Below are 25,328 nucleotides of genomic sequence, written 5' to 3'. Positions count from 1 at the left end.
ATACTCTCACCCACGAGTTTAATATATAAATCTTACATCATATGAGCGCTGTTTCATAATTCAATGCAAATACATTGACATAAGGTTGCCTGTTAAAAGTCTAGTTTGAATAGCGGTTGCTGAATATAATTTAGCCTGGTCAATAATTTTCCAGGCAATTGTTTTCTTTAACATACTAAAGAAGATACTTATTTAATTTTTATCCATTAAGACTTAGACTATATAGATATTAATCATTTAAATTTTAAGCTTAAGTGCATCTCCGATCTTACGTTGAAAGCCATTTGGTCTTAAGATCTTTTATTTTTGACTGAAAATCTAAACTAATTTTTATTGATATATTTTTGTTACTAAAACTTTAAAAAAATTAAAATTATTTTATTCATTCTTTAAGTTCCCTTTAAACGAAATACGATACATCAACCATAACCATAACAAACCTTATAAATATATCATCTATTTTCGTTATTACGTCAAAGTGTAGTGCTTATTTGTGATTTTAAATATTTTACAGTAATTCCAGTACAAGGATAAGGTAAATCGATCTGAAGTAATAATATTAGCATTTTATGTTTATACAGTTTTCAATATCCTAAAATATTTTCTTTAAATTTTCTTATCGCCAATCTTGTTTAGTACAATGACGCCATTTTGTCTCGCCGGCTGATCAGTAATATTATTTTTTACTTAATATCTTGAGTTAATTTATATTAGACATCTATTTCACAAAATGATACTATCTATTTATATTTCTTTGCCACCTTTAATCTTTTTTGTATAAAGCGATGCGCATACTGACGATGTTAATATATTGATTATGTGTATTCTATACCGCTAATATTAATATAGAAAGGGTGTAATTTACTCTTTTTGTGGTGATAGGCGAAAGTTTAGTTCAAATCATGCTTGTATCTTAAATTGGGATTTACTGCTTGTTTTTTATTACGTTTGTTAAAGTTTGTCTTATGAGTACTTACAAGAATATTGTGAAATAAAAAACATTATCTTTTACATTGTTTATTTTTATTACTCGATTAAAAATGTGTAACTTAGAATATTTTGTTTAAGGAAAAAGGGGAAATGATTAGAGATATGTTATAATAATGACAATATCAATGAAGGAACAAGATCAGATGCCCGGGGACGTAAGTGATATAATATCTTCCTATATTCCTACATGAATGACAATGTTGACACAATTTTAGTTATTTTATTAATGCCTTATTCTAAACTGTTCAAAATTACTATTTTAGATGGCGTTCCCTGAGGCAAAATTAAAAGCACTAGAAGAAAAAATCTCACATCCTCGTTGGGTCGTGCCTGTTTTACCTGAACAGGAATTAGAAGCTCTTTTAATAGCTTCCACTGAGCTAGCTTCTAAAGGTTTGCTCTTAAATTTTTTTAAATTATATAAATAATTATTATTACATATTAAACAGTTGTTTTTCCTTAATGATATAATTATTTTTGTAGGAGAGGATCTAAACAATCCTGCATGTCAAAGATTTTATAGTGATGCTTTAACGGTATCATTTACAAAAATATTAACTGATGATGCAGTATCTTCTTGGAAGAATAACATTCAACAATGTGTGCGATCAAACTGTGAGAAGTTGGTCAAGTTATGTGCTATGAAGTTGGATGATCCTAGATTCTTACATCTACTCTACATGGCATTTAATCCGAACAACAAGTACTAATTTTCAATACCTTTCTTTGTAACTTAATATTATTTACTGAGTAAAACTTCATGTACAATCTCATAGATCAAAGAAATTTATTATGATTATTTTTTAGATTTCATACATTTAATGCATCAAGATCATGTGAAGGTTTATCAGTTGCAAATGTTTCAACAACTTCTGGGCAAGGTTCAGCACAGGAGCCAGAAGTGTTTGCTAAATCACAAGATCACCGGACCCCACGAGGTTGGCTGGTTCATCTTATTAATGTGTAAGTAATAGAAAAAGAAATTCATGAGAATTATCAACAATTGTATTTGACTAAATTTAAGTTTGGTTTAGAATATATTTGTTACACTTCAAAGTATATTAAATTTGATTTTTAGATTTGGCCAAGCGGGAGGTTTTGTTAAGCTAAGGGAACGATTTGAATCTATTATGGGCTTTAAAAAATCTGATTTGACATCTTCTATCATTAGTGAAGAAAAAGTTTTAAGTGAAGTAATGGAAAAAGAAAATGAAGAAAGTAAATCAAATGTAACTGAAAGTATTATTTCTACAACAGAAAGTATGGAGGTATGTACTTTAAAATGTTATAAATATGAAATACATATTATGGAATATGCACCACATTAAAAACAAATAAAAAGAATCTTCAGGCAGTAATGGTAAACTTAATGTATATTATCAAAATATACCTGTCTCAACTCTCATTTGTAACAACTTGTATTAAGGACTAGGTTACGTGTGTGTGTTGTTACGCATATCATGAGTAGGGATAATGCTAGGAATTAAGGTAAAGGTAAAATGAAGGCCCGATAAAACTAAAATAAATTATGAAAAAGTCATACAAAATGATTTCAACAGAGTTTAATTAATATAGGATTTTTTTTTTTGCAGAACTCATTAACAAGAAATGAACAACCATCCTCATTAGAGCAGTCTACAACTGGAGAAACACGCTTAGCTGCTGTATGGCAATTATTACGTCCCTTAGGCCTTTGCCATGATCTACTTACTCCACATACTGTTACTGTTTACCTCTTACCTGTGCTGGTAAGTTTTTAACTAATAACTTATACAAACTTAAAACATAGTCCTAGAAGATGAGATCATTATAAACGAGAAGATATTTGTTTACATTTTAAGATACTTACATTTATTTGATAAAGTTTATTTTTTATCTGATATCTGCTACTGTCAAACTGAACAAGAAGACATGATTTTAATATAATAATTAATATGTGAAATAGATATATAGCAATTGGTATATAAGGCATATTTGTCACTTTTTAAAACTTGTATTCATTTGTATTTTTGAAAATTTTTTAAGCTTTCAAAAGATCATATTTTTTTTTTAAATAAACAGCAAAAAGTGTAATAATGTTTTTAATTTATTTATTTGCAAATAAGTACATTAAAGTTAATTTTGTTTTCAATTAGGAATGCATTCCAACGTTGCTTGAAAGTTTAACAGATGATGAATTAAAAAGGGAAGCCCGCGGCAGTGAAAATAAAACAGACACAGTATCATGTTTAATTAGAGCTTGCAAGTGTGTTTCTGTTAAAACTCCACAACATAACAGCTTATTGAAGTGTATGTATGTTTTTTATTATTTTAGGTTGAATTTCTAATTGAATTGAATTTTTATCAAATTTTAATATTTATATATACTGTAAACTGTTTTCTTATTATAAGGTTGTATAACTTTTCGTTAAATTGTTTTACTTGGTTTAAAAACTTTTTTTTTCTTAGGTTTAATATTAGTAACTAAAATTATTAATTAAAAAAAATATTCACATTTTTTAAAAGGAAATTACATGATATGTGGTGGTATCCAATTGTTTAATGAATATAAACTAAAGTATTTATTATGTTGAAAAGATAACTTTGTTTATCATTACATAATTTCATTATTGTGTATGTTATATTTGTGTTTAAATTGTTTTATGTCATACTTCATATTTCTTAAACTTGAGAATTGATAGTACATATTTGGTAAAGAATTTAAAATTATTTAAAAATTTGTTAATTAAAGTTTTTATTTGAATGTTTGAATTTCACACTTGGTAATAATTTGTGTCACATTATTTTGTCAGTGTTGATCATTAACATTTATTTCAGCACAGAGATTAAATCATAATATATCTATAGACATGTTAGTTTTTTGTAAGTTAAGGGTAAGTGAACGTGGTTGGAGACCTTACTTCAGAGCAGAAGCTGGTTGCAGACCCTGTAGCTGCTAAGGGGCGCAATCTTGTTATCTCCCCTGAGCTGCTACATTGTCTGTAATCATGCTTCAAACATCATCGCACAAAGAAACGCCATTTCAGCTTTTTATGCATGTTTTTATTTTCGTTATAATCTTACAATATTGTTAATTGTTGTTTGTATGTGTTAATATTACATTGTCAAGGTAAAAGTTTGAAATTTAAGTTATGGTGTGTGTAAGTAATTAAACTTAAATTAAATCTATTTGACTACTCAAAATTACATGTTTTTCAATTATTAAATAAAAGAAGAAAGAAAGTGTGACATTATTTCTTGACTCTACTATCATGTGTTCAGTTGTTTTAATGCAGTTTAAGTAGTATTTATTAAGAGGACCACTTTGATTTTTGATCTATGGTAAAATTCAAACTTTCAATTTCCATGTATTTAGCCAACTTCAAAATAAGGAAGTTCTATGTTTGTCAGTATGTATTTTTTTAGTATAGTCTGTATTTTTTTTAAGTGGAAGAATATTTTTTGTCATTAATTTTTTTGTTTTAAAAGGTGTTTATATTTTATAATTACAGCTTTAGAAATGTTTCGGCTGAAGATGATTCTGCGGCTATTACAAATGTCGTCATTCAATGGAAAAATGTCAGCTTTAAATGAAATAAATCAATTAATTGGTATAATTTCACATCAACCTAAAACAGAGTGGCTCACACCGGCTGTCATTACGGTATGTTGTGGTATACTTTCCTACTTTATATTGCTATTTATATTTTTTGACTCTGTATTATATTTGAGGTATTAATTTTTGTTTTTTAGAACTGGATTAGAGAAAATAAAGTAGTAGACATTGTGTTAAGGGATTCTCTTCATCAGCCTCAATATGTTGACCGATTAGAAAAAATGTTAAGATTTATGATCAAAGAAAATTCCTTAACACGGGAAGATTTGGATGCAATATGGAGAGCTCAACATGGCAAACATGAGGCGATCGTTAAGAATCTTCATGACCTGCTCGCAAAGCTCGCGTGGGATTTCACACCTGACCAGCTAGACCACCTGTTTGATTGTTTTAAGGTATAGTAGTTTGGTCTATAATTGTTACTTTTGTTATATGATTTCATTTTATTGATATTTTAATTGCAAAGAAGTAACAAATGTTTTTTTTAATATAAACTGAACTTTTTCAGGCAAGTTGGGCAACATCAACTAAGAAACAAAGTGATAAATTATTAGAAGTTATTAGAAGACTTGCAGAAGATGACAAGGATGGTGTAATGGCAAATAAAGTATGGAAATATTTAAGTTAATTTTACTTTTTGTAAATTATAAAATGCCTTATTTTGATGTTTTTCTCTATAATAGGTCTTGGTACTGTTTTGGAATTTAGCACACTCGGACGAAGTTTGCACAGAAATCATGGACGTAGCACTGGCAAATCTCATAAAAATACTGGACTATAGTTGCAGTCAGGAGCGAGATGCTCAAAAAACTTTGTGGCTTGATAAGTATGTATTTTTACACTTTATCATTATAGTAATCTTTACTAATATTATAAATGCAAAAGTAACTTTTCCGTCTGTCTGTGGCACTTTCACGCCAAAACTACTGAACCGATTTGAATGAAATTTTGTACACAGATAGTCTAGAGCCCGAGAAATCAAACCTTTAATTTGAAAAAGGGATGCAATGGTTGAAAGGTGGCATGAAAAGTTGTATGGAAGTATCGCGGAATTATTGACATAATAATGTATCGTTAAAGTGGTTCACTTTGCACATTTTTTTCTTATACAAATAGGTAGGCAAACAAGCGTACAGCTCACCTGATGCTCAGCAATTGCCGTAGTCTATAGACCCTTGCGAAGCATCGCAATTGCGTTGCTGACCCTACCCCTGACGCGTCCTAAGAGCTCTGACCACACAACTCACCACAGAAACATATCACTATTTTATTTTATTTGATTACGTGTATGCGTGCACGCTCTTCGGAGTTCCGATCGAGTCTATCGTGTGGCGAAGGGAGTAACTCAGAGCAGTGCCTAGGACTTGCGACCCAGGTGTAGGTTTAAGGAGGCCCCCTTTGAGATACGTATCAACGCTCACCTTCACTGCTCTAGTTATCCGCCATAATATGTAACAATTAATTCGTATGCACAAATTAATTATCAAATGAGTCTAGGTTAAGCTACTAGCAGGATACAACAAGTGTATCGTGCCAAGCCAGAGCCAAGACTGCCTTAGCGGCGGTTGCACTGTTCGTTTTATACACGTCAGAATAACTCGAGTAATATAATAAATGAGGGTAGATGACTATCGAACGATGTGCTAGGTGGCGCGATCGTTGCATCTGTTTATAAATTCCTTTCTAATTGCGTATGACAGCGCTAGTGTTGACATATTTTTATATTTGAGAGCAATGTTATTTAGCTATGATCTTCTGTAAGGTTGTGGTACTTCCCCAGAAGGGCTGCATCAACTCTTTGAGCGGGATATCTTGCTTTCCTGTACATCGAAAAAAAATATGAATGTATGGTGTATGTGAAGGTGCGTCGAGGAGCTGAAGAGCAACGACCGCTGGGTGCTGCCGGCGCTGAAGATGATGCGCGAGATCTGCTGCCTGTACGAGGCGGGCGCGGGCTCGGCCGTGCGGCCGCACGTGACGCGCCAGGAGCTCATCGACCGCCTGCAGACGCAGCACTCGCTCGTCATCCTCGTCACCGACTCGCTCACGCACTACATGGACGCGGTGCGCACCAAGCTGGCAGGTGTGTTCTCACTTACGCTTACCCTCTAAGTTACTGATAACTCCGAATAACATTAAATCGATCAGATTCAAGTTGGCTGCAAAAATACTTGAATCATCACTGTGCTGAGGTTATAATATTCTTTTGTTTTTTAATCATACTTAATTTGAAGCTACCACTGATTCAGGAAGAAAGATTCTGCTGAGAACAAACAGCAAGAAATTCAATAGTTAAGCTATGCTATATATAAACGAGTCGACCATTACAAGCTTAGCACTATTATCTCGATCTCGATTTCGATTGATAGGACAAAATAAACACGCAGAAAACAAATAGCACTGAAGATTAAGCTATGTTTTGAAATTACTATTTACATTTATTTATTTTTTTGACAGAAGAGAATGAAATAGATTGGGAAAATTGGCTACCTGATGGAAGGTACCCTCATGCGGCGCAAGTTCATGAACGATTAAGCTTCCTTCGATTTCTTCTTAAGGATGGACAACTATGGCTTTGTGCTGAGCAAGTAAATATGTTATTGTTTAAATTAATTTGATGACGTTGGTGGACGTGGACGGTGGATTCTTATCATTGATTGCTAAAATACTTTAATATTTGTTTCAGGCAAAACAAATTTGGATATGTTTAGCTGAAAGACCGGCTCATTTGGGAGATCGTGAAGCTTGCTTTCGATGGTTTAGTAAACTAATGGGAGAGGAACCTGATTTAGATCCTAATATTAATTTGCATTTTTTTCGTCGAAATATAATGACACTGCCGCCTAATTTATTGACTCATTCTGGAATAAAGTGCTTTGAAAGGTAAAAGTAAATATATATATATATATATATATTTTTTTTTTTTTCTATTTTTTTGGAATAGTCTTAAATAGTAAACAAATATGGCGTACTTCCGACCACAGACAATAGAGTAATATTGTTAGTATAGTAAAGTGACACAAAGAGCAAATGAATGAACAATATTAATAAGCCATAGACGAATATAAAATTCATTTTATGTTTAAATATTTAACACTAACGTATTGCTAAAATTATTTCAAAACCTAATAATATATTGAATATTTTGCTAAGAATTAGTACAGGTACAGAATTACGAAAAAAAAAAAAAAATATTAATCGAGCATCGAGTATAATAGTAGTTTATGCAACTGTCATATAATGAAGGGTATTAAAACACGAGTGTGAGTATAGTAACGAGTGTTTTAATACCCGTGTTATATGCAGTTGCATACACTACTTTATCTTCACTAATGCAATTAATCAAACAACAAGAGTAAAAGCTGACAATAGTTTATTTATAATAATTGTTAAAATTTTGGATGGTACAATTTTGAAAGTTAATGTTAATTATTGATCCAGCAGCTGTAGCGGTCGCGGGGCAAGCAGTAGAGCTCGTAGACGGAGTCGGAATAAGTTATTATATTCTTTTTCATATAATTTTCTAGATTTTTTTGGCAAAAGATTGTGAGTTAATTTTGTTGCCAATTCTAGAATATCCGGAGGCGTACAAATATCATCGTCGCTATCCATTTTTAACTTTTAATTTATTAAATTAAATTCACGCGTACGTGTATTGTCACAGTGATTTTGCCGCCATTAAAATCTAACCAATGAGAGCGCAGCTGCGCGCATGGGCGCGATGTTATAATGAGATTTTACGATATCGATGTGGATATTATACCATCATGTGAAATTGCTTAAATTGAGTGTTTTGTAGTCTGCGCTATAACAGTAGTAATTATAAGTCAAGTATTGGAAACATAAGTAGAATGTTACAACATTAGTGTAGATAAAAGATTATTATTATTATTAATAATAATATTGTCACATTATTTGTATTTACTAGAAATAAAAAACCTTGCGCCGGCGGCACACTCTCTCTAACATCTAAAAAAAGGACTAATAACATTGCTCTCCACGAAGCTCTCATTGGGTAATCCTAAGTCTCAAAAATTTTTACTGTGAACTACAGTAAACTTTTATGCCATTGCTGTGTGGTAGACTTTTATTTTATATAGGATAGCATTAAAAATGTTCAGGGTGAAATTGATATTCAGAAATAGTCATAATATGAAGTAAAACTTTTACAATGAACACTTTAACCATAAAAGATTGACATTTGCAGTATTTTGTAAGCATTATTTTGCATTAAACATAAAAAAAAAAACAAAAAAAAAAAAAATAATAACAAAAAACAAATTAATAACAAATCGCTTTACGGTAACATTATTTAACAAATTATAATTCGTGAAAATTTAAAATATAGTTAAAGAACATGGCCTATATTTATCGCTCATGCTGTTCATTTACTTATACTCATTCACCTCTAGAAATATTATGACCACATCCCTATTTGCCTTTGAAAAAAAGATATTGAAATGTCCTATTCGAAAATATTAGTTATCTGTTTTCTCGGAATTCGTATTTTAGTAGTTTTTATGTGTTTAAAATGATAAATTAATATTTGTTTTTAGTGAAATAAATAGTAAATGGAGTTTTACAAGTGTCCGTAAACTAATGTGTTGTGAAAGTGAGTGATAAATGCGGAAAAAACGAATTACGATTGACAGGGGTTTGTTTACCAAATAAGACTCTTCCAAAAAAACGGAATATACATATTATAAAGAACATAGTTCACATTATAAAATATCTAACTTTTAAATGCAAACATTTTAAAATACAAATTGTGTTTCAGATTTTTTAAAGCAGTTAACTCTAAAGAAGGTAAACTTAAAGTAAAGCGACGTAGTTTTTTATTAAATGATGCTGATCTCATAGGATTAGATTATTTATGGAGGGTAAGTATAAGGTTGAACCTTATTTCACATTTTTAGATCATTGTAGCATCATATGTAAATTAACAAATATATTAGTCCAATATCTATCTGAATACATTCATTGCTTACATACTTTATTAGTTAACCGACTTCAAAATTCGACCGTGTATATATATATACTATGTATGTTCGGGGATAACTCTGTCGTTTATGAACCAATTTTGATAATTCTTTTTGTTGGAAAGGAGATATCCCTAGTTTGGCACCATGATAAGAAAACCAGAATCTGATGATGGGATCCCAGAGAAATCGAGGGAAACTCTCGAAAATCCGCATAACTTTATACTGTGTGTACCGATTTTAATAATTTTTAATTTAATCGAAAGCCGATGTTTATCATTTGGTCACATTTAAAATCTTTGATAATGCGTATTAACTTGACTATTTTTTCGCCTACCTACGTTGTATTATATATATAATTTTTTTTTTTTGAAGAGGTACCATATTATAGGGTATATAGGGTATTATATATATAAAGACAACTTTATACTATCACTTGGTTCCAGAAGATAGATTTACAAACAGTATTTGAGTATTATGTACTTTCTTTATAATATATTTTTCTTTAAACCCAATTTTAAAACTCAAAGATGCACGAAGGTTATAATTACAGTACAGAATTGTAGAAAAATATATAAGAAAAACTGCAGCACCACATTCAACTTGTTTACAAAATTGTCACCTTATAGTGTAAAATATTGCTACTTTAATATACCTTACTTCTCATTTGATAGAAATTGGAGAGAATCAATCATAGTAAGTATATTATGTGCTATTCATATTCAATGGATTTGTAGGTGATAACGGAGTGCGATGACGAGATCTCAGCTCGGGGCACGGAGCTGCTGCGCGAGGTGTGCACGTGCACGGGCCCGCAGCTGTCGCCGGCGCAGCACCACGAGGCCTTCCTGACGCACTGCTGCGCGCGCACGCAGCGCCTGCAGCGGGAGATGGACGGGGGCGGTGCGTACCGGTGTCTGCACCGGCCGCACAGCCGCGCAGATTACCGCACTATTATTATTATTTTTTGGAATATTACTCATTAGTTTCTTTTAAATATATACGATAAGATTGAGATCTGACACATGATTTCAACCATTTTTGGCGCGAACTTGTGGAGGCCTATGTCCAGCGGTGACCTGTAATAGGCTGAAATGATGAGATCTGGCAGTTACTTTTTTAAGTTATCACTAACACATATTTTTATACTTGAATATTTTTTCGTCGATCTACCTTGAATTATACCCCATAACTTTTTACTGTGTTGACTGATTTCGATAATTCGTTTTTTATTCGAAAAGTGTTGTTTGTCATATGGTCCCATTTCAATTTGATCAGGATCTGATGAGTAGTTTTTAATAATCTTTATTAATGTATATTTACTTGATAATTTTTTCATCTACTATGCTGTACCCAGGGGCGTAGCTACCGCCGTATCAGTGATACGGGGCCCCCCTATCTACAGGAGCTCCTAACGTGTGTAAGCAAAAATTAGTAAAATGTTATCCAGGGTGTCACTTAATCTCGTGCTTGCTGGGAAAAAAAACATTTAAAACAACTGTCATACGTGCCTATAAAGTTTTCACTTCAGAAATGACAATAGTAAAAAATGAAATCCTCTTTTTTCCGATTTAAGCGTGCGCCTAAAAGTTGATAACATCGTGCATCGTTAATTGCGGAATTCAGTTAATCATTATGAACAATTAATTAATCTTTTTTTATAACAATAGGGGTGGACGAGTAGACGAAGCCATCTGATTTTTAACGGCTACCGTCGCACATGGCCTTTAGAAAAAAAGATGTTTACACTCGACGGTTGATAACCCTCAAATTATAGCGTTCAGGGAAACCTCATTGGGGAAGGTCATTCCACAGTTTGCATGTACGCGAAAATAATGCGCACGAAGCTCGCATATTGATTGCAAACCATGCATCCAAGTGGTGTGGATACCATCAGAATCACTGGACTTTTTGACGTCGAGGGAATGCAGAACACGACGAACGGCACTTTGCTCTAAGCGCACATTACGGATCGCGTACTCTCACCGTGGAATGCTCGATGCTTTCCCCTAGTCGTCAAGAGTTGAATTCGACGCAAAAAGAGTGAATGTGCCAGAGAGCCGTCAGATTCGCACAATGATAGAAGTGAAGTAAAAGAAGTTACCGCTTTGGCAAGAAACCAAAAGGCACGGGTTAAATTTGGAGAGCCCAATAGTCTTTCGCCAATTCTGCTAAAGTGTTTGAACTTTGCCCTAGCGATTTGCTTTTTTTTAAGAACTGAAGGCAGCGTTAAATCTCTTCTTCAGGTTATGCGCCTGTAAATCCCCCGCATCTATTATTAGCCTTGCAGGCTGGAGCGAAGGATCCCCCGCATCTATTGCTGAAGCTCATGCGTAATAACTTTCAACTTGTAGCTACAAGCTCTTTAAATTAGCTTAAAATCTAAAGTTCAAAAAATTCATTCCTTTAATAAACTCGTGGAGTTATTGCCGATAAAATTCAATAGCCTTGCATCCAGTTTTCCGGAGGTAATAAAGCTTGCTTTCTATTCTTGACCCTTTCAGTTACAACCGCGACAACTGAAGGAAGTTTTTCAAAACTAAAACTGTTAAAAAAATACCTAAGAACATCGATGGAACAGGAACTTGTCACTATTAATACTTAGGAAGACTTGTCACTGTTGTCCATTTTAGGATGAAGTTACTACTTATAATCAATAAATATTTATTAATTTAATGCAAGCATTTTTGTTTCTTTAGTGAGAAATCTTTATCCTTCATTTGGCCCCCCAACTAATTTTAATACAAGGCCCCAGGTATGCTACGCCACTGGCTGTACCTATTACTTTTCGATGTAATTGAAGTAGGCTTTTTTTCGTTCGCAAGCGAACAGTTATTTATATATGAATGTATATAATTTATTATGATCAAACAGATATAGACCTCCATAAACTCGCGCCAAAAATGACGTGAACTCATCTGTCTTGCTCATAGTCACTACGCTGGGCAGGCGGGTTGGTGAGGGGTAGTTTTGTCGCACCGAAGACGCTGCTGCCCGTCTTCGGCCAGCGTATTTGAAAGCAAGCTGTTGAATGGTTATCCCGCCATCGGTCGGCTTTTTAAGTTCAAAGAACTTATGGAGGCCTATATCCAGCAGTGAACTGTATTAGGCTGAAATGATGAAACAGATATTCCGTTAATTCTTTTATTCTACTTATTATTAGTTTTAATTAAGACTTTTATTTTATAGACGCCGTAGAATGTTGTACAAGGATGTGTAGAGTAATTCGTGCCATACAGGAATATATAAACGAATGTGATAGAAGATTTACCGCCGAGCGACAAATTCTTCCAATTTATAGATCGGGTAGAGGCAGACAATGTACTATTATAGTAAGATTTAACTTTCAAACGGGCCAAAGACAAATTGAAGATACTGAACTATTCTCACACTCAAACGAAACATTACATACATTACGGGCTGCAGTTCAGAGAAGGTAAAAAAAATATTTTTGATTTTATTATTTAAATTGTAGATAACATAAAACTAATTCAAAAGCATATTTCTTGCAGGTTAAAATGTGCATCTGATAGTAATATTAAATTAGAAATGTATATAAATAAGTTAGAATTGTACGTAAATGGAGAACTTTTGGACACAAGTTATGACCGTAAAATACTGTCCCAAATACCTCTACGAGACAAAACTGTGATTGTTGCTAAGGTACTGTTCTGCAATTCGGGTGTTTAATGCTACAAACAATTGTATATGAATTTGAGACTACGACATTAATTTATTTGTCAGGTATATGATGGGCAAGTCTGTGGTAGTGGTGGTTGTGGGTCTTCAAATGAATCGAGCAGTGATTCGAGCACGTCGTCTCCGCCGCTGCCGCCCACACCTGAACATGCATTGCCGGGAGTCGTTAGTATATTGCAAAATTTATTGTTTTTTCCCCCCTCGTCTTTTTTATGTGTATTAACCCTTTTATTTTTTACAGCTATTTGCGCAAGGCTCGTGGTATCTTCCATTTATATTAGATTTGGAGCATGTTGGTATTACGAAAGGACATGCTCAGTTAACTGAAGCGGCACATCTCTTGTCACAAATTTGTCCTAGTCATAAACAAACGGTGGGTTATATTTGTATTACATATAATTCGTTGTGAAGCAAACGTTTTAATGGATAGCATATAACTTGGGTATTTTTAGATGGAGAAATTAACAGAAGCTCTACTGAGTCGAGATGATACTAAATTAAGAGATATGTTGTATGGACCTGCTCCACCTACTGTTGCATACAATGTAGAGGTCTGTAAATATTTTGTTGTTCAATTTCATATCTAACTTGATTAAAGTTATAAGTGAATAACTGGATTTCTCGTACAGGTGTTATACAGCATGGTAATGCCGTCATCGGATACGAGACTAGAACGCAACCGCAGTTTTCAGTTAGCGTGCGTGAAGAAGGCTCCCTTATTAGTCCAGTGCTTATCTGATAGTGAATTCTTAAAAGATGCAGCGCCTCACACCCGAAGGTACCATTAACCATTTAAAAATTTGTGTAATAAAAATCTATATTTGTTTTTACTTATTAACAATATACTTTACAGGGTCGGTTATTTAGCTCTTGTACGATTAGCAAAATTAGCGCTGTACACTTTAGGACATCTTTTTGAAATCCTTGCGCCTGATGGTTCTGATACTTCTGTTGATAAAGAATTTCGGTAAGATAACTACACCCTATCACTTTTGATTTGATAGATTTGTTTTCAATTCTTATGTTCTAATTATATTTTTAACTTTGTTTTCAGCATGGATGTTACAATATTAAGAGAGGCTTTGCAGACGGTTCCCAATCATAACTGTGAGCTAATTGTAAAAGCTATATCAGAAAAACTGGCTAATACTTTAGGTGAACAGGTGATTACAAATGAGTATATGATTAATTTTTATTTTCAAAAACCTATTATGTACATGAGTACTTGTATAGTTGTGCATTTAAAACAATTTTTTTGCTTAATTTTTTAAATTCTTTATATACTTTAAGTCTACTTGCGTTAAGATATCTTGTAACACAGCTTTGACCAATTATTTATTAATGGAATCAGTACGAAAGTGAGATAGTCCGGCACGCGTCCCGCAGATGGTGTCGAGCGGCGAGGACAGCGACTCGGTGTCGTCGCTGGTGTGGTGGCGCGTGCCCACGGCCGCCAGCGTGCGCGCGCTGTACGCGCTGGCGCACTCCGTGGCGCAGCCCGACCGCGGCGGCCTCGTGCACTCCGACGACGTCATACGTGAGTTCTCCACTGTTCTCTTTTTGCCCTTTTGAGATCTTTCGTTTTACAGTGTACTCGAATGCGTTCGGGTACTTTCTTAATATATGTGTGCGTGTCTAAAATATTAACTTTTACAGTGGTGCGGGAATGCATGGAAGTCGTCACGATATGCATGGCTCTAGGCGGAGGACATCTAGAATCTCTCCTCCACGAGTCTTGGTGGCAAGACACGGCGCTGTACTTAATGATCGATTGCCCGAATCCCCAGGTTGATATTCCAGAAACTATTAAAAACCCTCGACTCATTGCATTAGTAAAAGTCTTACGCCGAGTTGCACGAAAAGAAATTAAAATTTAAGTAGTGATTAAACTAATTTAATCGCAAGAATTGTATGAAATTGTTGTGATTAAATTAGTTTAATCTACTTAATTTTTAATTTTGTTTCGTGCAACTCGGCGTTATTGTAAAAGATCGGTCCGCACACTACGATACGTTAACGATGCGGTAGCGAAACGGACACAGTTCTGTCTTATGGCGCTGGCGGTTGCGTGGCGGTTGCGCTAGCGGTCGCGGGTTCGATTCCCGTACACGACAATTTCTATCTGTCATACGGATGTTTGTGAGGAGTGAGCATGAGCACTGCAGCACATATTCTAGAATAATTCGTGCGCGTGCAGGTGCGCGTGTCGTGCGCGGAGCAGCTGCTGGCGATGTGCGCGTGGGGCGGCGGCGGCGGCGCGCGCGGCGCGCTGGCGGCGCTGGGCGGCGCGGGCGGCGCCGCGGCCTCGCCGCGCCTCACCGCGCACGCGCGCCACGCGCAGCAGATCATGCAGCTGCTGTGCCGCCTCGTGGCGCTCGCCGGGCCCACCTCGCGCACCCTGGACGACCTGAGGATCGAGGTATTCGCGCCCGTGCTCTACGGCGACACCGTTCGTTTTCCCTTCTAGATTGCTAAATTCACTTTATAAATAAATATCTTTAACATATTTTTTAGTATTACACACCGTTATGCTGTAGGTAACGATCGACTGATATATCATTTTTTTTAAATACATATACATAAATAAATATGAATATTCCACCCGGGAATCGAACCCGAAACGTGTGGGTAGGCAGAAAGTGAAGTCCCTACGAACTGCTCCAACGTGCAACTGCTACTAATTATTTACATTTCGATTACAAGGTCGAGTGGCTCCGAGCCGTGCGTTCCGATCCTTCGACGCTGGATGACACTTTGCTCGAGGGTCACCTTAACTTAACGAAAGAATTATTTACTCATGTGCCCGCCCAAGTGAAATACCAGTACGGTGCACACCCAGATCACCCGGATTCGGGTCTCATAAAGGTAAGAAATATTATTTATTCCTTTTAATGATATATTCTTATCAATAACTATATAAAATATATACGATTATTTAATATTCTATTCCATCAATGATTTTACTGAGCACAATATTGTTACGATTTCGCATGCTAGGAGGTGACGACGGAGTTCCTGTGGCCGTACTCGTGGGCGTGGTGCCGCATGGGCGCGGAGGGCGCGGAGCAGGAGCGCGCGGCGCCGCTGTGCCGCACGCCGGGCGCCGCCGCCGCCGCCACGGACCTGCTGCTGGCGCTCGTGGCCGGCTGCGTGGCCAACATGGCCGCGCTCGCCGACCTGCTCGACCAGATGTTCTACAGTGGTTGGTGCACAACTTACGTTCTTTTTTTTTTAAGTTACATATTATCGGATCAATAAATTTATTTAGTTTTAGTATTATCGCGTTTGAAATAAAATTAGGTTTTATTAAAACTGTTATTTTCTTCTTCTATATCAGTAAATATTCATTAGTCACCCGCAGTGTCGTATTCGTGTAGATAAGAGCATGGGCTTGACGGAGTGGGAGTACATGCCGTGCGTGGGCCCGCGGCCGCCGGCCGGGCTGGTGGGTCTGAAGAACGCGGGCGCCACGTGCTACATGAACTCCGTGCTGCAGCAGCTGTACTGCGTGCGCGCCGTGCGCGACGTGCTGCTCGCCGTGCAAGGTGCGTGTGCCTCACTTTATGTACAAGAGATCCCCGTGGCGCGATTTAGACGCATCCATGTTTCTAATTTCTATGCATTCTGTCCGTCTGGTTTTGTAGCCTCTCATCTTCCCTGGCAAAAATAATCAGCGCATAATAGCTCAGTCATAGTGGATTTGTTGTGTGTTGTTGTTGAAGTTGTAACCATCCAACAGTGGGATTCTTAATTATAGTACAGTAAAGTAACAATTTTTTTTTTAATTATGGCTAACCATTCAACAAAATTTTAATCTCTGAAGATTTAATTATCTTTATTCAATATTCATAATAATTTAACTATTGCGAACTTATATTAAAGGTGCTGCGACCGACCCGAATGAAGATTTTTCGGGAGAATCCCATCATCATACCATCATGGAAAACAACATAGAGGTATGTATAGTGTACACGAGATTTTAGGATTTATGTAATACGCGTAATTGTATTCGATGATGTTGTTTCAGAATAACAACGATTATAACATCACTATTTTGAAGCAAGTTCAGGCGATATTTGCACATTTGCATTTTAGTAAACTTCAGTATTACGTACCGAGAGGATTGTGGGCGCATTTTAGGTAAGATAAATAAAACCTTTACTATGTAATCAGTAAATGAAATACTTTGAATCCTATACGAAGTCCTTAGAAAATTTAAAAAAAAATATTTTTTATCACAATTAAAACATATTTTTAGACTCCAAGGAGAACCAGTTAATTTGCGTGAACAGCAAGATGCCGTCGAATTCTTTATGTCATTAGTGGAGTCCTTGGATGAAGCACTAAAATCTTTAGGTCAAGAACAGCTAATGGCAAAAACTATGGGTGGAACCTATTCCGATCAAAAAATCTGTAAAGGTTGTCCTCACAGGTAACTATAATTAACTTCTCGTTAACTTGTCTGCGTTCCATAATTACAATGCTTACTAATGTTTATCTTTTAATTATTTGTCTAGATATTGCAAAGAAGAACCATTCAGTGTAGTCTCCTTAGATATCAGAAATATGTCAAGGTTGCAAGAATCATTAGAAGCATATGTCAGGGGAGAGCTTTTGGAAGGAGCTGACGCATATTACTGCGATAAATGTAGCAAAAAAGTACGTGATCTTGTAGACTTTATTTTTATATCTAAATGATGGATATTTTTATATCTAATGATATATAACATGTATATTTTGTAATTTTGTAGGTTGTAACTGTTAAGAGGTTATGTCTTAACAAACTGCCACCCGTTTTAGTCATTCAACTGAAGAGGTTTGAATACGACTTCGAAAAAGTTTGTGCGATAAAATTTAATGACTATTTTGAATTTCCTCGGGAGTTAGACGTCGAACCATATACAGGTATTTAAAACTTTTAATTGTCAAGTCAATCTTTCATCATACCTCCCAAAGTTCGCGCCAAAAATGGCGTGAACTCATGGGTTTTGCCCATAGTCACCACGCTGGGTAGGGGGTCGGTGGGGGGGAGTTGGTGGTCGCAGGGCTGGCTTTGTCGCACCGAAGACGCTACTGCCCGTTTTCGGCCTGTGTATTTTGAAGCCAGCAGTTGGATGGTTATCCCGCCATTGGGCAGCTTTAATACTTCCAAGGTGGAAGTGGAACTGTGTTCCTTCCCTTCTTACGACACCCACGGGAAAAGATGGGGGTGGCTATATTCTTTAATGCCATAGATAGCCACACAGCATCCCGGAATAGCATATATTACTCTAAAAAATTTTCATCTATAAAATAATTTTTTCGACCGCTCTGGTGTAATGGTGCGTGTACCGTGTTACCGGCGCCTAAACATCGACGGTCGCGGGGTTGATTCCCGCTCGGAGTGGATATTTGCCACATACACGGCCTATCTTTACGAGATTTAAATATTAAGATTATTTTAATCTCACAAAATAGTTGATTTTATGATACGCTGAATAGTACATTCATTACATCCTCTGTAAACTCTTTGTTTTTCGGGTAAGGAAAAGAGTGCTGCAGTAAAATTCCTTAACTCGTTCTCGGTGCCAACACAGCGTGGGGACTGGCGCGCGCGGAAGGCGACGCGTCGCTGTGGGAGGGCGCCGAACATACGCCCGAGACGCACTACCAGCTCAGCGGCATCGTCGTGCACTCGGGCCAGGCGTCCGGCGGCCACTACTACTCCTACGTGCTGCTCAGGTGTGCTGGCCACTATACCAGTTGATTCAAACCGACACTGCTAGTTCAACCGGTGTTTCAGTTTAGTATAGCATAACTCTATTTATAGCCGAAAAAAGGAGCTTCTTAAAAGTTCTAACTTGACCAGAGTTAGTAATAGTAGTGTTTTACTTCGATTAGGGGAAAATATAAACCCGTAGCATACCGTCATTCCAAAAGAAAATCGACAAGTATAAAGTAATATTAAAAATAGGTGTATATTTACCTATCTGCCGTGTGCGTTAATTGATGAAATCACAGTTCTCTATTTGTGCGGGATGACGATGTGCAATCACTCACAGCACAGATAGTACGAACTATTTTAATTGCTTGCAAATTAAAACAAACACGGGTCAAGCCTAAAAGTCGAGTCGTGGACTACTAAATCGGGCGGCAGCGGTGTATGCAACTCGGGCTCGCCTACCTGCGTCTCACCCTTCTACACCCCCCACGATTGTCTTGTCTAGACAGCTTCTTTGAAAAATTGTATAGATCATCATTTTTCAAATCTTTCAATTAATTTATTTATACCCTCATAAAAAAATGTTTTGTCTTTGTCCTCAAAATACGCTAAAACTTAACTTCATCATCGGTGGTAAATTTTTTACCCTGCAGCTCTTTTCTAATTTTTGGAAAGAGGTAATAATCACTCGGGGCCAGATCTGGGCTGTAGGGGGGTGGTTCAAAATATCATAATGATGAACCCAAGTTTCATCCCCACTAACAATTCGATTCAATACACCATCCTTGTCTTCATTGCAGAGGTCCAAAAATGCACGTGAACACTCTACGCGTTGTTGTTTTTGCGGTGGCGTGACCCTTCTCGGTACCCATATTGCGCTGACCTTAGTCATGCCAAGATGATCGTGCAGGATTTTAAAAATGGTTCTATCGGATACGCAAACCATTTCTGCGAGTTGTTTCTTCTTTAGTCGAGCATCGTTGAGTACAAGTTTTTCGACTTTTTGGATAAGTTCTGGTGTGGTCACCTCGATGCTCCTGCCCGGCCTCGGGCCGTCTTCAAGGGATTCCCTTCCTTTTTAAAACAAACTGTGCCACTTGTACACCATGGTTTTCCTGGACAAGAGTCACTGTAAACCGATGACATCTCATCCATTATGGTCGCAACTGATTTTCCTTGCTTGGTAAGGAACTTTATAACGGCACGATATTCGATTTTTTCCATATTTCACTTTCACTCCTGATTATGTTGCTTGGTTGGCGATAGCTCAAAGACTAATAGTCTAATAACAATGAAATCTCGTATTAATACTAATTATGAGTCACTAAACACGTTACGATCCTAATGAGCCTAATCAACCCCCTCCAACCCTTTCATTCCGCGAACTTAAAAACGCACCCTCGTAATGTGTATACATGGGAAAGAGCTGCTTCTGTCAATAACTTGGAGAAGTTGTTAATAGAAATGAAATTGGGATTTTATAATTATTTACATAAATTACTGTTTTGTTATAAAGGTTTCTAATAAATACAGACTATTTTAATAACCTATTAATTATACACGGTGATTTTATAACCGTTTTGGAAACGAAATATTTTACTTTGGAATGATGATTATAGTACATATAAAAATGGATAAATCAATTGTAATGTTGACTAAAAAAAAGTTTCAATTTTAATATTCATTTTTATTCGATCGACTTGGAAAGTAGTAAGGCACTGATCATTCATTCATTATTTTATATGAATGAAACACGTCCGTGCGCGTTTCGGTTGATAAAAGTATACCTATAGGCGCGAGCTAGCGAGTACTTACGTAGATAGACTCGTTTGTCCTTCATACTTTACACTGGCTTAGGACCGTCAGAAATACCTATTTTATTTAAACTTCTTTTCGATTATTAACCACGATTGTTCTTTTCACAACAAATCAATTTATAAACGGATTGTAGGTATAAACTTCAGGCGTATTTAAAAAATCGGAGCTATCTACAGAATAATTAACTTACATACCTATTAACAGTTTATTTACACTATTTACACTTCTCAGTATCTAAGCAACTGCTCAAAATGGAGTCCGCTGTGTTCAATACACAAACGAACACGTTTAATACAATTCTTTTAATTTTCATAATGTGTCTTTATCACCTTTCACTTTATCAAAAGCGTCCACTATCGCAATGCGTAAATCATCACAGCTTTCATATTGACTGACGTGTATAACTTTTTATTTCCGACCACAAGAAAAAATCCAGGGGCGTTAAGTCAGGACTTTCAGGTGGCCAAGACACAGGCCCTCCTCGACCTATCCACCTATCACTAAACTCACGGTCCAGGTACATCGTCTACTAACTCAGATATTACTCTCCTTAACATCTCTAAGTACGAATTGCCGGTTAGATGACCTTCAATAAAAATAGGCCCTATTAGTTGGTCGTTAATAATACCGGCCTACACGTTCACACTGAAACGATCCTGGTGATGGTTTTCTCGTATCAAGTGGGGGTTAATTAGAGCCCAGTAATGCTCATTGTGCACATTGTATAGTCCCACTCGAGTAAACAGTGACTCGTCCGTCCAGAGTATGTTGGCGTTTGTATTATTTAACAACCACTGGCAAAAGGCGATTCTTTCCGGTGCGTTGTTTATTACGTGAGCCTTACGAAAATGATACGGGTGTAATCCTTGTGTACGTAATATCTTCCATACGAAGTTTTGGCTAACATCGAATTCTCTTGCTGCCATCAAACTCCGGCGAATAATAATTTAAATGTCCTTGACCTTGTGTACGCATGAACCGTTATGGTATTACTGACCGACTGAAAGCCAGGGACGCGGGACGCCGACGATTACAAGGACAAGTGAGCAACGCCGTCATTGGTCGACTCCGGCGCAACTCAGTAGCTTTGTTTTTATTGGCTAATACGATTTTGTGACTCGCTATTAAAACGTATAGTATTTCTATTTTTAGAATGTACCTACCGTGTAGCGCTACTACCGGTTCTCACTTTTTATCTGTAAACGATATGAATATCGACTTTGATGAAAAAAAAATACATATATTATTAAATTAATGTTATATATAGATTCTGTTATTGATAAATAATTCAAAATTTTCGTTTCCAAAACGCTTTCAAAATCACCCGGTATATGATCACTGACGTTCTATAATTGTGTTTGCTCGCAAACGAAAAAAAAAAACCGACTTCAATTACATCGACGAGTAATACAACGTAGATCGACGAAAAAATAGTCAAATAACTACGCGTTATCAAAGATTACTCAAAGAGTGGTTATCAGATCTCGATAAAATTTATATGTGACCACATGATAAACATCAGTTTTCGATTAAATCAAAAATTAACAAAATCGATACACCCAGTAAAAAGTTATTGCGGTTTTTCGAGAGTTTCCCTCGATTTCTCTGGGATTCCATCATCAGATCCGGGTTTCCTTATCATGATACCAAACTACAGATATCCTCTTTCCAACAAAAAAAGAATTATCAAAATCGGTACATCCAGTAGAAAGTTATGCGGTATAATACAACGTAGGTCGACGAAAAAAGCGTCAAGTAAAATCGCATTATTAGATATAACTCGAAAAGTAGTTGTTAGATCTCAAATAAATTTAAATGGGACCAATTGGCACACAAAACCTTTCGATTAAAAGAAAATTTGTCGAAATCGATCCACACGGGCAAATGTGTCGAATTGAGAACCTCCTCCTTTTTTGGAAGTCGGTTAAAAAGAACTTGGCTATCACAAACACAACATGAATTCTATCCACAGTATGAGTATGAGATTAGTCATAATATTTATATAGTTGCACTAATGAATTGATTTCCGTTCTAAGGCTATGTTAGAATTCTATAGTTCTATTTTTATTTTCCATGTATAGAGACAACGGCAGCGAGACGGGTCGCTGGGTGAAGCTGGACGACGGCGATGTGTCGGAGTGCGCCATGCACGACGACGATGAGATGAAAGCGCAGTGTTTTGGCGGAGAGTACATGGGCGAGGTGCGATTTATATTTGAATATTAATTATTTTTCCGTTTATTATAAAAAATATATTTTAATGACCTGTATATTCAGCACAAAAAGATTTTACACATATGAGTTTAATATTTTCTTACGTAAATTTATTTCAAAACAGTCTGCAATGTTTTAGGTTTTTGATTCCACTATAAAAAGAGTATCATACAAACGCCAGAAGCGATGGTGGAATGCCTACATGCTCTTTTACACAAGGAAGGATACGATTGAAACATCTGGTCTTGAAAAATCTCTACAAAACATGACTCTCAAGTAAGTTGTTTTTCTAAAATATATTATGCAATCTTGTTATTAAGTTGCTGATTTTCTTTATCCATTACAGAGAAAGTGCCATACCAAAACCAATATGGAACTCAGTTCGACGTAGTAATATTGCGTTTTCACATAATCAGGATCAATTTAGTCTTGAACATTTTAATTTTATGAAAAAACTTTGTTGCATGAGGCTTCAGGTACTACCCGGTTCGCAAAGTGCGGTATGGGTAAGATAATTACAATACTGTTTTGTCCTTAGTAAGTATTTTTATGAAATGTAAATTTGGAACCTGAATATATTTTAGGGTCCAGAACATGAAGAAATGTCAATGTTAGCAGTGCAGTTAGCATCCAAATTCTTATTTCAAGTTGGTTTCCACACTAAAAAAACATTGCGTGGTCCACCTTCAGACTGGTAATTATTTTTTAATTTTGTACTTTAATTTATTATACAGACGTTTGTAACTCCCGAATTACGTATACGTAATTTGTACTACCTATGTTAAATCTAATGCTATTACTAGGATTTTATATTGCAGTGTTTTTATACTATCAGAGAAATAGTTTAAAAATTATCTTTTCTTCATACAATCTTCTATAATATAAAAATGAGTCGCTGAATGTGTTGCTAAGCGCAAAACTCGAGAACGGTTGGACCGATTTCGCTAATTCTTTTTTTAAAATATTCCTTGAAGTACGAGGGTGGTTCTTACGGAGAGAAAAATTCTAAAAAAAAAATTTAAAATTTCCTGAAAAAGTCTAAAAACAACACTTTTCTATACTCCCATACAAAAGATTTGTGATACTACTTAAAAGTCAATTTGAACTTTAATACCATACGATAAAGTTTGTGTTAGGCGATACGAAGTTCGCCGGGTCAGCTAGTACTTTAATATTTATGAATAATATTTTTAGTACTTTAAATGTGAAACTGTGACTTTGTCTTTCTTTCCTTGTTTATTTATTATAGGAATACTTTTTATTCTGTTTTTCTATTTTTAGGCATGATATTCTCTGTCATCATCTAAGATGCTCTCAAGCAGTTAGAGCTTGGTTTGCGACCGACCTATTTAAGCATCCCCATAGGTATGAATGAAATTATAACTTTGTATAAATATTTTAAATAAATAAGAACGTTGTTCTATTGTAAGTTTTTGTTTTAGATTATGTGACTATTTGCTGTCCTGTCCGATTGCCGAAGTGAGGGTGGTGTTTACAAAAATTATAGTATTTCTAGCACATTTCTCAGTTCAGGATCCACCAGGTTAGTCAAAATCAAAAACCAGCTTTATTCAAAAAGGCCCCAAGAGCACTTTCGAATCGTCATTTTACTAGTTAAAACTTTAAAAATAAATTATTATTTTTGTAAAAGTAAAGCTACCACCGATTCGGAATGTAGATTCTGCAGAGAAGAATTGGCAAGAAACTCCGCAGTTACTCTTTTGAAAAATAATATATAAATTGTGTTTTAGTACAAAATTAGTAACATGTTGCATAAAATATAGCGTCACTAAGTTCACACATCTTTATCAACTACTAGCTTTTACCCACGCCTTCGCTCGCATTGAATTTTTTTAGTAAAAAGTATCCTGTGCTACTTCTAATACCTCCAAGAATATGTGTGCAAAGTTTCATGATGATCGGTTGAGTAGTTTTCGCGTGAAAGCGTAACAAACAAACTTACATTCACATTTATAATATTAGTAGGGATGTAATCTTGCACCGAATAATAAGCTTTATCTATTTTTTTTTAAATAAAAACTAAATTTATGTTGACACAATTCCAAAATTGTTTGTGGGGTTTTATTATACATGCGAATACCATACATAACCCAGAAAGGAGATGTTTACTTTGCGCAGTCGGAAACTTGGAGTTAAGATTTTGCTATTCCTTCTCGTGTTTACAATGCGATTATTACTATTTCAAAACAATGAATATTCTGGTGAATATATATAATATTGTTATAAATTTATTGCGACGCAATTGTTAATATGTCTACCTTTTGAAAATTTTCCGTAGGGAAACTCGAGCTCCAAGATCGTAAATGCCGCG

At 35.7% G+C, this 25,328-nt stretch overlaps 1 protein-coding gene across 1 annotated transcript; it reads left to right on the top strand.

Moving 5' to 3' along the window:
• The first annotated feature begins 429 nt into the window (after positions 1-429).
• Positions 430-24,548, top strand: LOC123664094 (probable ubiquitin carboxyl-terminal hydrolase FAF-X). The gene is made up of 43 exons (XM_045598710.1): positions 430-535; positions 1,069-1,145; positions 1,254-1,383; positions 1,474-1,693; positions 1,798-1,953; positions 2,069-2,258; positions 2,583-2,738; positions 3,126-3,279; positions 4,482-4,633; positions 4,723-4,980; positions 5,094-5,192; positions 5,269-5,411; positions 6,448-6,668; positions 7,043-7,173; positions 7,272-7,468; positions 9,363-9,465; positions 10,302-10,467; positions 12,754-13,000; positions 13,077-13,227; positions 13,309-13,428; positions 13,505-13,636; positions 13,716-13,814; positions 13,893-14,041; positions 14,117-14,230; positions 14,318-14,426; positions 14,650-14,800; positions 14,920-15,050; positions 15,461-15,682; positions 15,967-16,128; positions 16,261-16,465; positions 16,641-16,808; positions 17,146-17,219; positions 17,291-17,403; positions 17,522-17,695; positions 17,781-17,922; positions 18,015-18,168; positions 18,840-18,984; positions 22,864-22,984; positions 23,136-23,272; positions 23,343-23,496; positions 23,581-23,690; positions 24,278-24,361; positions 24,439-24,548. Exons 2-43 carry the CDS (start codon positions 1,104-1,106, stop codon positions 24,542-24,544), a joined length of 6,192 nt encoding a protein of 2,063 aa, XP_045454666.1. The 5' UTR covers positions 430-535; positions 1,069-1,103; the 3' UTR covers positions 24,545-24,548.
• The last annotated feature ends 780 nt before the right edge of the window (positions 24,549-25,328 follow it).

The sequence above is a fragment of the Melitaea cinxia genome, chromosome 2, assembly GCF_905220565.1.
Source record: "Melitaea cinxia chromosome 2, ilMelCinx1.1, whole genome shotgun sequence".
Lineage (NCBI taxonomy): Eukaryota > Metazoa > Arthropoda > Insecta > Lepidoptera > Nymphalidae > Melitaea > Melitaea cinxia.
This window is presented reverse-complemented; position numbering and strand designations above follow the sequence as displayed.

Bases quoted from the DNA above. Each gene is read 5' to 3' on its own strand.
- LOC123664094 (XM_045598710.1), top strand. From the start codon at position 1,104: ATGACAATATCAATGAAGGAACAAGATCAGATGCCCGGGGAC. The intron at 14,231-14,317 runs GTAAGATAACTA...CTTTGTTTTCAG, and splicing joins TCTGTTGATAAAGAATTTCG to CATGGATGTTACAATATTAA. The intron at 16,129-16,260 runs GTAAGAAATATT...TTCGCATGCTAG, and splicing joins CGGATTCGGGTCTCATAAAG to GAGGTGACGACGGAGTTCCT.